General features: G+C 36.0%; 3 protein-coding genes across 5 annotated transcripts; 2 read left to right on the forward strand and 1 right to left on the reverse strand.

The window, feature by feature from the left end:
* Positions 1-238: 238 nt before the first annotated feature.
* On the forward strand, positions 239-3,726 carry LOC127257491 (receptor protein kinase CLAVATA1-like). The gene is made up of 3 exons (XM_051283943.1): positions 239-1,142; positions 1,229-2,990; positions 3,063-3,726. The coding sequence occupies exons 1-3, from the start codon at positions 327-329 to the stop codon at positions 3,422-3,424; spliced, it is 2,940 nt and encodes a 979-aa protein (XP_051139900.1). The 5' UTR covers positions 239-326; the 3' UTR covers positions 3,425-3,726.
* A 1,186-nt stretch (positions 3,727-4,912) lies between these two features.
* LOC127257551 (kinesin-like protein KIN-6) lies at positions 4,913-12,762 on the forward strand. Of its 3 annotated transcripts, none has more exons than XM_051284018.1 (21): positions 4,913-5,500; positions 5,577-5,776; positions 5,929-6,052; positions 6,178-6,272; positions 6,635-6,770; positions 7,835-7,900; positions 8,019-8,081; positions 8,166-8,216; positions 8,316-8,398; positions 8,482-8,596; positions 8,890-8,932; positions 9,069-9,310; positions 9,423-9,665; positions 10,064-10,138; positions 10,215-10,283; positions 10,410-10,944; positions 11,176-11,279; positions 11,684-11,805; positions 11,883-11,958; positions 12,037-12,112; positions 12,303-12,762. In XM_051284018.1, exons 1-21 carry the CDS (start codon positions 5,015-5,017, stop codon positions 12,371-12,373), a joined length of 3,075 nt encoding a protein of 1,024 aa, XP_051139975.1. In that variant the 5' UTR covers positions 4,913-5,014; the 3' UTR covers positions 12,374-12,762. The 3 variants fall into 3 exon arrangements, with proteins under 3 accessions (XP_051139975.1, XP_051139974.1, XP_051139976.1); XM_051284017.1 differs by having other exon boundaries at positions 8,890-8,938; positions 12,303-12,761; XM_051284019.1 differs by having other exon boundaries at positions 8,890-8,938; positions 11,185-11,279; positions 12,303-12,761.
* Positions 12,763-15,138: 2,376 nt separating this feature from the next.
* On the reverse strand, positions 15,139-16,130 carry LOC127257068 (uncharacterized). Its single transcript, XM_051283353.1, has 2 exons — positions 15,667-16,130; positions 15,139-15,448 (listed from the first exon to the last, which is right to left on the reverse strand). Exons 1-2 carry the CDS (start codon positions 15,946-15,948, stop codon positions 15,443-15,445), a joined length of 288 nt encoding a protein of 95 aa, XP_051139310.1. The 5' UTR covers positions 15,949-16,130; the 3' UTR covers positions 15,139-15,442.
* Between the last annotated feature and the right edge of the window lie 345 nt (positions 16,131-16,475).

Here is a 16,475-nt window from a genome sequence, read left to right on the forward strand (position 1 = left end):
TCCAATCACTGGTTGCCAGCAGCTTTATGTCCATATTTATTTATTGAATAAAAATAAAAATAAATTTAGCGTCATTTTGTATTTACTAAAATGATTATAAAATAGCTGAATTGAGTGAGGCTGGAAGTACGGACGAACTCCTAACGGCGTCATAATCTTAACGGCGGCAACCGCCAATGGCTGGGCAAGAACAAACGGTCCGTCAGGATCGTCACTCTACACCAGCCTATATAAAGCTCTGCCACTGTCGTACAAATACCGGCCATGAATTCCTCAACGCAGTTTCTCACAGCTTCCGAAATCTTCTTCACCGCCGATCGATCGCCATGGATTTTTCTCTCCTTCTCCTCCTCGTGATGATGCTTTGTCCGTTTGCGTTTCTTCATGCATATTCCGACGATCTCGAAGCTCTATTAACGCTCAAAGCGTCATTGATCGGACCGTCAGGCTCGGGGCTGGACGACTGGGTTGCTCCGCCGTCGCCGTCGGCCTATGCGCATTGCGTCTTCTCCGGTGTCACGTGTGATGGCAACGGTCGCGTGACGTCGCTGAACATAACCAACCAGCGCCTTTTCGGAACGATTTCGCCGGCGATTGGGCGGCTGAGCAGTCTCGTGAACCTGACGCTGGTTTCGGATAATCTGACCGGACCTATTCCGGTAGAGTTAGGTGATTTGGCAGCGTTGGAGTATCTTAATCTCAGCGAGAACGTGATTAATAAGACGATTGATGGAGCGATGGTGATGAAATTCAGCAAGCTCCAAGTGTTCGATGTGTATAACAACAATTTCACGGGAAATTTGCCAGCGGAGTTTGTATTGTTGAAGAAGCTGAGGATTCTAAACCTTGGAGGCAATTACTTCTCCGGCGTAATTCCGGAGATCTATTCCGAGTTCGAGAGCTTGACTCATTTGGCTTTGCGTGGAAACAGTTTGACGGGGAGAATTCCGGTAGGATTGTCGAAGATTCCGAACCTTCAAGAGCTCTATCTAGGGTATTACAACATGTACGAAGGAGGTATTCCTCCAGAATTCGGCTTCATATCTACTCTTCGGTTGCTAGATCTCGGCCAGTGCAATCTCAACGGAGAAATTCCGGCTACTCTCGGGAATCTTAAGCATTTGCATAGTCTATTTCTTCAGGTTAGATTCTTCCTTAATTAGCAAATCGTAGAGTAAATCATTTTCAGTCAATTGTTCGTTAATGCTCATTATCTCTCTATTGATAGATAAATAACCTAAGTGGACAAATCCCGCCGGAGCTATCTGAAATGACGAGTTTGATGTCGTTAGACCTTTCCATCAACAATTTCAGTGGAGAAATACCTGGTAATTTTTCAAAACTGAGGAACCTGACGTTGATTAATCTGTTCCAGAACAAATTCCAGGGTCCTCTCCCGTCGTTCATAGGCGACCTTCCGAACCTTGAGGTTTTACAGATTTGGAACAACAATTTCACCTTCAGTCTGCCGGAAAATCTAGGCAGCAGCGGAAGATTGAAGCTGCTTGACGTCACTAAGAATCATCTGACAGGGCCGATACCGATGAACTTGTGCAAAGGAGGGAAACTGGAAACTCTGATATTGATGGAGAACTACTTTTATGGCCCTTTGCCCGAAGAGATTGGGGAGTGCAAGTCTCTGACAAGGATACGGATAGAGAAGAATTTCTTTAATGGCAGTATTCCCGCAGGGTTTTTCAGGCTGCCATTGTTGGTTCTGCTTGAACTCAATGATAATTATTTCTCTGGAGAGCTGCCGGAGGAGATGTCTGCCACCAAATTGGGAGGTCTCACTCTGTCCAACAATTGGATCACAGGGAACATACCTCCTTCTATTGCGAAGCTTGAAAATCTAGAGATTTTATCACTCGATATGAACAGTTTCTCTGGAGAGATCCCCGGCGAAGTTTTCAATCTGAAGAAGCTTTTGAAGGTGAATCTCAGCTACAACGCCCTGACAGGTGAAATCCCTGGATCCATTGTAAATTCTCCCCATTTGACATTCATTGATTTGAGCAAGAACAGCTTGTGTGGTGGAATTCCAAGGAGTGTTTCTGAGCTACAGAATCTGAATGTTCTTAACCTGTCTAGAAATCGATTGGAGGGCGAAATTCCAGGGGAGATCGGGCAGATGAATAGCTTAACAGTGTTGGATCTTTCATACAACGATTTCTCGGGTAGAAGGCCTATAACAGGGCTGCTAAAAGCTTTTGATGATCGCTTCTTTGTTGGCAATCCTAAGCTCTGCTCGCCTCGCAGCACAGACTGCCCGACTGCTGTCACTCCGCCACACGAATCTCACAAGAAGCACACGCCGAAGGTTGCTGTGATCACCATAGTACTCGTTACTGTCTCGCTTCTGCTTCTCGGAGCCTGGATTTTACTTCGAAGGCGCCAGCTTGAGAAATCACGAACATGGAAGCTCACAGTGTTCCACAAGCTGGATTTCAGAGTTGAGGACATTCTCGAATGCTTAAAAGACGAGAACGTAATCGGCAAAGGTGGAGCCGGGATAGTCTACCGAGGCGCCATGCCTAATGGGATTGACGTTGCGATCAAGCGCCTGCGAGGACACGCCAGCAGCTGCAACGACCGCGGATTCATGGCAGAAATCCAGACTCTCGGAAGTATCCGTCACAGGAACATCGTCCGCCTCTTGGGGTACTTATCGAACAAGGATACGAACTTGTTATTATATGAGTACATGTCCCATGGAAGCTTGGGGGAGATGATCCATGGCTCCAAAGGAGCTCATCTGCAATGGGATTCGCGGTACCGTATCGCAGTCGAGGCGGCAAAGGGACTCTGCTACTTGCACCACGACTGCTCGCCCTCGATCATCCACCGCGACGTGAAGTCGAACAACATTCTCCTCAACTCCGACTACGAGGCCCATGTCGCCGATTTCGGGCTCGCCAAATTCTTCCACGACGCCGACGCTTCCGAGTGCATGTCCTCCATCGCCGGATCCTACGGCTACATCGCACCAGGTTGATATTCTTGCGGCAATTACGATCATATTTTACCGTATAAAACTAACCGGGTATTTCTTCGTTTAACAGAGTATGCCTACACGTTGAAGGTCGACCAGAAAACCGACGTGTACAGCTTCGGCGTGGTGCTGTTGGAGCTGATCACGGGGCGGAAGCCGGTGGGCGAGTTCGGGGAGGGCGTGGACATCGTGAGGTGGGTGAGGAAGACGACGTCGGAACTTGCTCACCTCACCGATGCCGCGTCGGCTCTCGCCATCGTCGACTCCCGACTGGCGGCGCCGCCGCTGTCTGGGGTGCTGAACATGTTCCGGATTGCGATGATGTGCGTGGAGGACGAGAGCTCGGCCCGGCCGTCGATGAGGGAAGTTGTTTACATGCTTACTGTTCCTTCGCAGACGGGTACGTCGCCTCCTGACCTTATTAATTTGTGATTTTATGATTTTAGTTTAGTGTTAATTTTTGAGGGAATAAATTAGAGGTGTGTATTTAGTAGTTGTTGTTGTTGTTTAAATGTTTGGTGAATAATAATAAGTTTGTTTGGTGTTTTGATGAGTTTTGTGTTGTGGGGAGTTTGTGAATTAATATGTTTATGGGTTGCGTAGTTTGCTGGAAATATTGTGAATTTGTGACTATAAGTTGGTTAGTTTGAATAGAGAATTTTGTATGTGGATATGTTCATTGTATTAATTCTTTTTTAGTACTTCTATTTCATTCCAATTCTTGTATGTGCTGCGTTTAACCGTTGAAGTGATATTTGTGTTTGTTCGGGGGTTTGGATTTTGAGTTGGATTTGAATAGTAAAAATTTTGAATTTGAATAGTTCTATGATGTGATATAAATAGGTGTTGATGTGATGTTTTGAATGTAAAATTGATTTTTAGTATAATATAAAAAATGAAAAATAGGTGTTTGATTTGATGTTTTTGGGGAAAAAAATTGGATGAATAGTAAAAATCTAATTAAATCCCCCAAACAAACACACCCTTAGTAAGATTATATTGAACTCACAAATTCTATTTATTTATACTGCTTTAATTTAAAAAATGCAATTGTTATATTTACTTTAATTCACAATTTTATTTTGTACTTTGAAAAACATAATTTTCAAATATTTTATTTTATACTCCAAGAACTACAATTTTAACTGGATTGGACATGAAATAAGTTTTTTTTAGTGAATGCATTAATGTATAAAGTAGTAGTAAATGTAACAAAAATGAAAAGAAATAGTAGTTCTCTTGTGATATGATTGTTAATCCTTCCTCTCTCTCCATTAAAATTATTCAATTTAAGCTCGGCATGAAAATTAAAAAAAAATATATTTTATTGAAAAAGTGATAGGTAGTTTTGAAAATTTAGTTAAAAAATAAAGTAAATGAGAGTAAAGTAAAGTAATGTAATAAAATCGTATTTGTTGTAAATAAGTGTTGAATAAACGATAATAATTAAATGTTGATTTGTTGACTTTGTCAAAAATAGTGATAAGATAAATTTAATTAATGGAAAAAAAACTTGAGAATAAATTTGACTGAGGAAGGGAATAGTAAACAATACTACAGTATTGGAACAGAGAAAATGTATTATTTTAAACTATTTTTTATATTTATAATTAATATTATTTCTAAAAAAATTATATGTAAAAAAATTAAAAACTAAAATAAAACAACGCCATTTTAAGCGCAACATGCAGCAAACACCAATCTTTTTCTTTTTCACGGAGGATATGATATAATTGTTTTTATATTAATTATAAACAATTATATTTTTAATATTATAAAAAAATATCTGGGTTAGCGGGCCGGGCTTGGCTCGTCACCCATAGCTAGTTGGATTTGATTGCCTATACGATGGACTTGGACTGTGGACTAATCGCCGTTTTAACGGCTATATGTACGCCCGTCACCCGTGGTTATTTAAGAGGCTTGCTGCGGAAGCTATAGCGGCAAATTCCTTCTCAGAAATTCAAAACATAACAAAGAACAACGAATTCACTTTTTAACGGCTACCTGGATTCTCCCAATATGGAGATGAATTCTCCTACGCCGTGTCCGCCCACCGTCACCGTCCGCCGTAACCCGCCGCGGAGAGCGCGCGCCACTCCGGCGTCGGCAGTTCCTCTCCGCGGACCTCTCGTTTCTCCATCTCTCTCACGAGACCTTTTCTCCAGCGAGCTTTCACAAAACCCCGACAGCTCAGACACTACGAGCACAGATCCTTCTCCTAGAGTTCTCTCCGAAAGCCTCAAGGTGTATCTAAGGATACGTCCGCCTACGATTCAGAAACCTTCCAAGACTACAGCGGAAACAAAGAACGCTTGGCCGAAAAACGCGAAAATCAAGGCAGGTTCGAGGACGAAAGCAAAGAAGAGCGACGAAATATGCGTACAGGTGAACGACGACTCGTGTTCCGTCACAGTTTCGACTCCTCAAGCGTTGCAGGAAACTAAGAGGACCAAGTCGGAGGTGTACGGAGGGTTTTCGCGCGTGTTCGCTTCTGAGGCGTCTCAGGTATTTAGGTTTCGCCATCAATGTTTCTTCATGTGTATCTATCGTGAATGGATTTAAAAGTTCGATTTATATCCAGAGTGATGTATATAACGAAATGGTACGACCATTAGTAGAAGATTTTCTGAAGGGGAAAGGTGGAATGTTGGCTGCGATGGGTCCTAGTGGTTCCGGGAAGACGCACACAATTTTTGGGTGTGCAAGAGATCCTGGAATGGTACCTCTTGTTCTTAGACACATCTTCAGTGAGCATGAGAATGCTCAAACTCAATCGTCGAGGTAAAAGAAAATAGTTGAGTTGAGTACCTGCAACCGATAAACACACTTTAACGTTAATTTGTTTTCTTGTGATTTAGGTTATGTTCTTCTTTATTATAGATCTTCATTTGTTTGCTCAAGCTTGTGAAATCTTTGAAATATCATCTGGACAGGGTATTCTATCTGTCTATGTTTGAAATCTCTTTGGAAAGAGGAAAGGCCGAGAGAATGACGGATTTACTGCATGAAGGGGCTGACATATACATGCAGAATACAGTTCTAAAAGGACTACAAGAGGTTTTGTGATATGTGTGTATATATATATATATATATATTTGTTTTTGATGCAGTGTATTTTGCTCTTGTGTCGTGATTAGGACATCAATTATAATTATTTTTGTTGTTTTGGTTTGTTTGAATAGGATATGGTTTGTGATGCTCTGCAAGCTGAGTCCTTAATAGCAAGCGGAATGCTTAGGCGGGCGACTGCAGTGACGAATTCTAATTGTCAATCAAGGTTTGTGTTAAAGTCGCATTGTTTTTATAGCTTTCGTAATAGAATTTGTATATCTAAGTGCCTGTTTTGTTAACTCACTTGTAATTTAGTTAATTTGTTAGGATCTTGGCATCTCAGTATTTTACAATGAAACATTTATTTCTCCAAGTTTGCTCTAGGGTAAGCAAATATAATTTGATGTTATACCATCCTCATTTTTAGTTTTTATAATTGGTTATCGTGTGCAAGCTACCCCTTCTCTATTCATTTTCTTCCTGAGACTCCATGCGTGTTTACTTGTTCCTTGTACTTGTATTGTTGTTATAGCAGTAATTATACATTTTGGTTTCAATGGTGGGCTTATATCCGACATGTTTTTGTAGTCGCTCCCAGTGCATCATAAACATTCGTTGTAGTTTTGAGGATGGTGATGAAGCAATTTCTAAGGAAGGAAAACATGCTGTATTGACTATTGCAGACCTTGCTGGAGCTGAGCGAGAGAAGAAAACTGGAAATCAGGTATAAGTTCAATAATTGAACTATTTTATGCATGTGACTCAGGTGGTCCTATGGATACAATTTTGTTTACATTTGATTGCTTCATATACAATTTATCCTCCATCTTCGACTCCAATGAGTATATGTGGGATGAAGAATGTTTTTGCATTTGTCAAATATTTATTGGCCATGCCATACATACTACTTGAGCCTTTTTTTTTTCTTGAGAGTTCTACTAGAAATTGCTTGGGCAACGAGCTTTGACCTATACTAAGTCTTCCTGTTAGATTCTTTACCATCTTGGTCTATTTCCATGCAAATAAAATTATAAAAATGTTTGGATGTTATAGTTAATTTTTTTTCCGGTAAACATGAGAATGTTGTTACTTTGCTAGATTATTTTGCTTGTTCACATTAGGAATAGGAAATGCAGTGAAGAAGAAAAACAGCTAAATACCTTCTGAGTTTGATTTAGTTTTAGGATGTCTAGTTTAAATTTGTGGAGAGAGACTTGAAAAAGAAAAAGAGTTAAATACCTTGTTTAAGAAACTTGTGCTTCAATTGCAGCAAATATGTAGTAGCAACCACTATTAGTTTCCTCTTACATATTATATTTGATTTTTAGTTTCAGCTTAGGGTGTGTTTGTTTGGGGGTTTGGATTTTAAGTTGGGATTTGAATAGTAAAAATTTTGAATTTAAATAGTTGTATGATGTGATATAAATAGGTGTTGATGTGATGTTTTGAATGTAAAATTTATTTTTAGTATAATATAAAAAATGAAAAATAGGTGTTTGATTTGATGTTTTTGGGGGAAAAAATTTGGGATGAATAGTGGAAATCTAATCCAATCCCCCAAACAAACACACCCACTAATACATGTGAATAATTGGGCGGTTCTCCTGAGGTATGACATTCATACAGATGTATCATATACATATAAAGAAAATTTGATATAGTATATGTGCTATGAAAATTTGCAGTTCTCTTTAATGGAGTAAGACACACAATACTACTGACTTGATCGATCACTGATGACTGATCTCTAGACATCTATTCCATAAAGCTGACAGTACTATTTTCCAGGGGGCTAGATTGCAAGAGAGCAATTTCATCAACAACACCTCAATGGTATTTGGTCTGTGCTTGAGGGTATGACTTTGCTTTGATTTTCTCCTTGATGTCTAATGCTACAGCCATTGATGAACATCATTCGGTTGTTTCGTTTTACTCAATTATTGATAACTTAGTTTCATGTTTTAAATTTCAGGCCCTGTTGGAGCACCAAAAGAATCGAAGTAAGCTACTGCAAAAGCATTACAAAAGCTCAATGGTAATCTGAATTGCTAATGTTTACCATGTTGTCATTCTATCTGTGCATACTGAGAGAACATTTGAACATGATTTTTTTGACTAGTTAACAAGATATATGCAAGACTACATGGAAGGCAAAAAGAGGATGATGTTGGTATGTTCGGTGCTGTTTTGTCGAGGTTATTTGTTTATATTATTTTCAGGATTGTTTCATGGTACTGTGTTAACTCCAATAAATTTCTAAAATCTACAGATTTTAACTGTTAAACCGGGTGTAGATGATTATCTTGACACATCCTTTCTGCTGAGGCAGGCTTCACCATTCACAAAAATTAAGTGAGGATCTGTGTAAGTTTGTTATTTATTACCCCTGGGACCTTCTCAAAATAATTGGAAGTATTTTCTATAATTGGATGTAGGTTTCAAACCGTACAAGAGGCTGTTAATACGACATGCCACAAGAGACCAAATCAAGTGCTGCCTCGAGTGGAGAAACTTAAGAAAATGAAGTACAGAACCACTGAAGCTTCTTCGGTATTATTAAAACAACAAATTTGTCACTATATATTCTTGAGCATCAGAGTTTAACTAGTGAGATCTACAAACTTGATAACAGCTCAAAAAGTTTAACTAGTGAGGTCCATTAGAGTTTAACTACTGTACTCAAGCATGCTTGATTACCACTACTTATCAAATTCAGGATAATTTCATTTAGGACAACGTTATGCTCTGGTGGCTAGTCAATCAGTATACCCCATCACATTGCAATTTAGTTTATTTTTCAACATTGCAAGCAGAAGTTGATTCATTCATCTCTTATTGTGTAGATTGATGAAGGAAAAGCTGACTGTGATTTCCACTGCAACACAAGTAGAGGTTTATCCCAATTATTATTGTTATTATTTTTTTTCTTTTGTCTACTTTGTAAATATTCCCATGTTATCCCAAGTAGAAATTTCTTCTCCTCATATTGTAAACTCTCATGTGGTGTTAATTGTATGGACAGAGATACCTGAAAAAGTGATTAAGGATGGCCTTAAAAAGAACATTAGTGGCAGTGATGTTGAAAACTTGAATGAGACTTCTACCCAATCTGATGGATTTATTGGATTGGGCAAACAAGAGAAACCATGCACGGATGGGAATTGCTGTAAACATACAACCTACAGTGACCGGGAATACAAAATAATGTTAGAGCTTTCAAAGGCTCTATGGAATGTTCTGAAACAATACAAAAGGAAACTTGAGGTAATATGTGATAACCTTGCAAACAGAGCTATTGTTCTATTATGTTGGACTTCTGGTGCATCCATTCATAACTCTAGGATATAACACTTATTTCATTTATTCATACTCGCAGGCAGTGGAAATTGAAAACGGCCATCTCAGGGACAGCTTATCCACTGAAAAGACAAGAAATCTGAACCTGGAGAAGGAACTGAACAGTGAAAAGATGATGGGATGTGCTCTCCAAGATAAGTTGGAGGAATTGAAATCTCAATGTCGTTGCAGTGTAGAAGCTTCTTCTAAAAACGTGCTTCCACTTACAGTGCAAGATGCTAGTTCTATTCTTATACAATGTGATGCTGCTGGACTGCAGGAGGTAAACTGTGTTATTTCCAAAATATTAACTTACAATGCAAGATGCTAGTTCCATTCTTATACAATGTGATGCTGCTGGATTGCAGGAGGTAAACTGTGTGATTTCCAAAATATTACTTTATAGCTTTTCTATTTGTGTACTTAAAAGAAAGTGGCAGAGCAAGATATCAATAGAAGTTTACATTTGATTAGTTCCAGTGCTTTGATAACTAGATCCTACAAATTTTGTTAATTCTTGAATAGTCACAATTACTCAAATCCTTGAAATATTCCGTAGGTCTTTGGTGCCAAACACATTTTGGATGAGTTGCTGTAGTCAATGCTGTCAAATGTTCTGATTTAAGTAGTTTACTTAGAGTTTCTAAGTGTGGTTTGTTAATATTCTCATCATTTCTTCAGGGGAGCTTAGAAGGTTCGTCTTGTTCCTCCAAAGAACCAGAACAAACTCAGAGTGAAAAGACATCTTATTTATTGGTGAGCTATTTGCAATTGCTAAAACTTAATTTTCTATTTTAGAAAGACACTTGAGCCATTGAAGTTACATTTTCAGGATCATTTTACGGATGTGAGTGAGACTTTTGTTTCATGCTCTGAGGAATCAGAAAAACCTTGTCATCAGGTATCAAATAGAAAGAAGCAACCTTTTGCTTGTTTGTCCCATAAGTTAATGCAGCAATTAGGCCTTCATTACAGTGATAATTGTCCAAAGGATGAGACTAATCTGTAATTTTGCTTATTTCATCAGCTGCTTGAAGACCTGTCAGAAAGCAATACTAATCCTCAAGCTGTAAAGAATTCTAATTGCATTTGTGCAGTGGATTCCAAAAATCAGGAACTTTCTGCTGGTACTGATTATGGTGAGGCTTTGCACAGCTTTGAAGATACGGGTGGAGCATGTACATCTTCCAGAATTCAAGAAACCATTCAATTACCAAACACACGTCCACACTCAAGCCATGAATATGAACGAGATCATGTGAACATTGCTGATGGTCCAGAGAGTTTGGAGACCAAGAATGAGTCTGTAGCTCATGGATTTTGTTCTGATATTTCCCTGGAGTTTGATAATGTTGTTCCGGAGACAGAGGAAACCAAACTCACACCAGCAGCAGATTTGTATGCCAGAAACAAGAAACCTTCTATGGATGGTGCAGATGTTAGTTCTGAATCATGCCTTAATGTTTCACTGGAGTGCGTAAGCCGTGATAGTTCTGAAGATGATGCTGAAATTCTAAAAGATTCCAGAACACGGCCAACTCAGCTTGAAGATATTGCAACAGGTTCGATTATAAGATTCGCCTTAAGCTTATGCATTTGAGTTTAAAAGCTTCCAAAGTCTCGTGTTAAGAAATTTATAGAAACACAAATGAAGTTATACACGGGATAGCTTGTGTTTAATACTTAATCTACTCATGAGTTTGATTGACGCATGAATTATTTGAAGACAACCACATTAAGATGTATTAGAATTTTTATTTTTTTTCAACTTCCGTCTCACCTTTCTGATTCAGAGATTGCAGACCATATTGCTACTTCTAGCTCTTCTGAATCTTCTGGCAATGAGGACATATTATTTAACATGGATGGAGAAAAGCAGAATTACAAGGAAGACAAGGTTAGTTTGAAGCATGTAGAACTTATAAGAAAACTTTGAGATATTGGGTATTCATGTATTCCTCATCTGGCATGATTGAAAGAGATATACTTTGGATTTATGTCTCTTCTGTGAAACAACCGATGCTTGGCCTTTGCTTACCCGTGTGTGAAGGTTGTAATGGCTTTTCCTTGATACCCTTGAATGCCCACTTCTGTTTCTGCTACTGATACCTGAAAAATGTTTATTTCGATTTAGTGGAATAGTAGGAGCTGAAGTGATGAAAACTTACCATTATTATATGCATTTATGTACTAATTCATTGTTTATTCGATCAATTTATTTGCATATGCATATATTCATAGTAATTGGTAAGCCAACTAAATAATTTTGTATGTGATCTATAACACTTTTTCCTAATGCAGGAGTATGTTGAGCCGGTGGTTGCTGTCATATCATCCAAAAGAGAAAATTCTAGAACTATGTCCGAAAATTTGCCAAAGGTCACCAACTGCAGCAGTGCCCAGCACACACACAGACCAAAAAGGTCCTTTATTCGCCTTCAAGATAAATGACTTATCTTTCCACCACATAGAATTTTCTAACTCGTTTGAAACCATTCAGGAGGCTACTACCTGCTTCGTCTCTACTGCTGAAGGATATCAGCATGTTGAATATAAATGATAACGAAAAACCAAAGGTGAAACAAATCTACCATTCATAGTTCAACAAAACTCTGCCTTGCCTGTTTGCATCATTCCAATTCTTGTGGTTTCAGGGTGCGAGGAGGGTGCCTGCAGACGACAACAAGATCAGGACACAGGGCAGCATATCTCTTCTGAATATACTTACAGGTAACCTTCGTTGCTGAGAAATATCTCTATGTCATATTTTTCGTATTTGATGTGTATATATATGAATGGTATGAGCATGCATATTTGACTCCATTAGTCAGTTTTTTGCCTATCCTCACCCACAGATCATTTTTATCTTCTGTTTTGCATGGAAACTGGATACATATGCATGGCCATTTATGCTAATAAGGTGTCATTTCTGAACCATCAAATTGGGTATTTGCTGTTTGCATCTTTCAATTCTTCAGTTTATGCACTTAGGTAAAATATAAGGCGTTTTTGATATGTGGAATATATTGATATTCATTTTCATATTATATATATATGTGTGTGTCTATTTTTTTTTTGTGTGTTGGATTTAATTGATGCATAAATTGCATAAGAAATTTATAGGATATGATCTAGGTTGCGGGTATTTTGATGATTATGTTTGTAATAAAAATGATATCCTGTAGTTGGAGAAGTCTGTTGTGAGGTGAAATGGAAATGTTGATCTGATTTTTTAAAAAAAAATAAAATAAAATAAATCTGTATTGAATATCAAAAAGGTGATTATTGGGTTTAATAGTACATACATGCTGCAACAAATTAGGATGCAGTTTGGTTGAGATGGCCAATTAGGTGCGTTGGATTTTGAGTCCAGATTCTTTTAAGGGCGAATTGAATAATACTCTGTTTGCACTTTTTAATATAAATTATAAAATATTTTAAAATTTTATAATTTTTTTAATTTTAATTAAACTATTTACTATAATTATTTTTACTAAATAATAATTATTTTTACGGATATATTTTTTATTTACTTATTAATTATACTTTATTTAGATTTTTGTATTTACGGTAACACACCCACTGAGAGAGTATTATTTATAGCGTGAGAATCTTATGCTAAAGTAAAGTATACATATTATTCTTTTTGGTAAACAAATGTTATACAAATAAAAGAGATAATGTCTCAAATAATTTAGTTTGTATAAAATAATTGATCAATTATTTTATAATTTTTTGTTTTATAAAACTTAGGTAATAATTTGTCTAAAAATTTATTAAATGAATGATTTGTAAGTTATTATTTTATTACAAATTGAAGGAAAAAAAAAGACAAATATATTTAGTAGTTTTTTATAATATTAATACAACAAAATTTTTAGAGTAAATTATTTAAATATAAAGATATTTTTAATGGAACTAAGAGCATGTTTTTTTACAATGTAAATATAGAAATACATAGATATCAAACCCACTAATAAAATATGTTCATTTGTAGGAAAATAATATATTGCATGATAATAAAAAATGGAATAAAAAGACAAATTCAGCATAATTCAGTACAATTAATTCGGCACTCAATCCATATTCGTTTTAATGATTGTAATCCAAGTGTTTTTAATATATATGATATAATAAAAATAATAAATATTTTATTCATATATTATACGAACACTGTCCTATTTTGTATTTTAGACAGTGCAATTTTGCTAGTTTTATTATTACTATTATTTTATCAGTTTGCCCATATTTCTTATATGAAATGATTTATAAATTGCATTAAAAATTGTAAAGAAAATAGTGTAAATGAAAAGGTTTTTACATTAATAATAATTTTGGGATATATGAAACAGAAGCAATTGTTTGTTCAATTTCTCTTTATTATTGCTTTCCGAAATTGTAGTAATTTTATAATCCTTCCACCTGATAAGATATATTTTTCATTTGATCATGTTCTATAATTGTTGATAACGTTATTAATTTTAAACATATTTAAGTAATATTAATTAATTTAATTTTTTATTATTTTATATGTAAGATTCATTTAAAATTTTCTTTGTCCTCGATTCGATGGAAATTATCAAGTTTTTTTTTTTTTTTTTGAAATATAATTTATAAATTATTAACATATTGCCATATTCCAAATAAAATGTAGCATTGCCTCATCTCCTTCACAAAGTATATATGTTTTCATTTTTTGTTGTTCAATTATAAAATAATTATTTATTTTTTAGTAATTATAGATCATATTTTTTTATAAATACTTATATTTTTATCACGTTATTATTTTTACAATAAAAAATAAAGATAAAATTATTTTTATATTATTTTTAATTATTCACTGTAATTAAAATATTATTATTCTTTTAAATTTTACGTCAAATAAATTTATAGTTTTAATATTGAAGGAAAAATATTATACTACCTTCGTCTTATAATAACATTATCATGTACTTTTTGCATATTGATTTTGAATATTAATTATTATATTAATATATAGGATAAATAAAAAAATACAAAAATATCTAAATTAATTTTTAATAATAAAAATATAATAATATTTGTAAAGTAAATTATAATATAAAATATAAACAGTATTGTTACTGTGAGACGGATGTAGTATTATTTTTTAAGAAAAGAGAATCATATTCATTATATCTCATTTCAATTCAATATATTCGTTTTGATTATTATTGTTATTTTCGTATTCTATTAAAAAGTATTTTTGTAAAAATAATTTATATAATAATAACAAAATATATTATATTATATATTTTCAATAATTAATACTCTTTTGGTCTATATAATTTGTTCCTATTTTTTATTTTTGTCAGTCTCACTTAATTTATATTTTAATCATAATTTAAATTTTAAATTTTTTAATTTTAATTAAACTATTTATTTATCTTAATTTATAATTATTTTTTAAATAATTATTTTTACTAATAAATTTTTTTTAATTACTTATTATGATTTATCTACTCAACACTACTACTACTACCCATATACGGATCTGGTAAAATAGTTGGATCAATTTACTTTGACCAAATTAAAATTCCTAATTGTCCTTTATGACTTAGTCAGCATGGATTTAAGGCGCAATCATTTCATTTGATGGAATGGTTCTTTAAATTGCAAAACCTACAAATGTAAATGTGGTTCCAACTTCCAAATCCCAATTGAAATAAACATATGAGTCAAATATAAATGGTCAACATCAACATCAACAATCCTCCATAATTTTCAAGATATAAATATCTAAGTTAAAAATAAATCTATTTTTATATATTATTAAATCAAGTTAAAAAGTTTACAATATTGAAATAGCAGAGGAGGAGATCCATAAGCGTTTCTAATTTGCTACACACAACAATGCATTTCGTTTTATTTATATACAAATGTGATACAGAATTTTTCATGGAACAGAATGAATTGGAAATTCAAAATCTCAATCCAAAACTCTGCTATATACTTGGATCGTTATTCAGCCACAGATTTTGCTGCAAGTTATATGCTACATAGCAGCATGTTTTTTGCAGTGTTGCAAAACGGAGATTGATTTCAAATCTACAAAAAAACAGAGAAAAAGGCGCTGTTCATACAAGGAAAGGAGAAGAAATTTGGGAGAATCTCCATGTTTTGACCGATTCCAAGGAGTTGAGACTTCAGAGAATGATAATCGACTTGAATTTCGTCGCGTTGATTCGACGAAATTCACCATCACCATCACCAGTTGATCGGATTATTCAAGGATTATTATGATGCTGAGGGAGGCGGAAACGGACCTGAGACGCCGGCGACTTGACGGCGACGCCGTGCCAGCAGATGCCTCCGCGGCACATCTCGTGGCTGTGCTCTCGCGCGGCGAAGAGCGCCTGCGCCGCCTTGCGCCACACGTCCCAAGCGAGACTCGCGATGAGGATCGCCGCCACGATCGCCGTCGATAGCACGAGCACACCTCCGCCGCTGAAGCTCCGACCGACCGCCAAACCGTACGCCTTAGTCGCCGCGATCACCGCCAGGTATATCGTCGTTAAATTCCCCACCACTGCATCGGAAATCGCCATCGATCCAAACCAATCCAATCCAGTTCAATACAAATCGAACCTTCTAGATCAACATGCGCACGCAGGAACTCGGTAAACACACCGGATCGGCTGTTGGAATTCGTTGAAACATGAAATTAGTGCCTTGGGAGCAACGATTGAGTATAAGAAAAGAGTACTGTGGGGGTTTTAGGGTTCTGTGGCTTTGAGCTTATCTCCTTTCCCATCATTTCTAACTTTGCATTTTTGTTGTGCTTCTTGACGCGTGAAAGGTACGCGCCATCTTACCATAGCCACTATTTTATTTTATTGTTATTTTCCTTCTCTAATTCGTCCGCCGGCCATTCTGCAGCTGGTCCTTGGACCGGGACTTCGAATAAATCGATACCGTTATTAGATCAAAATAAACGGAGAATATTTATCTGGAGTTCTGGTCCCTGGCTCGGATAGAGCGGAGTTTGGTTCAAAGTCATTGGGACACGTGTCCATATGACCTAACTAACGTTTCTTTGGCTTAATTTGGCTAATTAATTAATTTTGTATTAATT

The sequence above is a fragment of the Andrographis paniculata genome, unplaced genomic scaffold, assembly GCF_009805555.1.
Source record: "Andrographis paniculata isolate CXL003 unplaced genomic scaffold, ASM980555v1 Contig57END, whole genome shotgun sequence".
NCBI lineage: Eukaryota > Viridiplantae > Streptophyta > Magnoliopsida > Lamiales > Acanthaceae > Andrographis > Andrographis paniculata.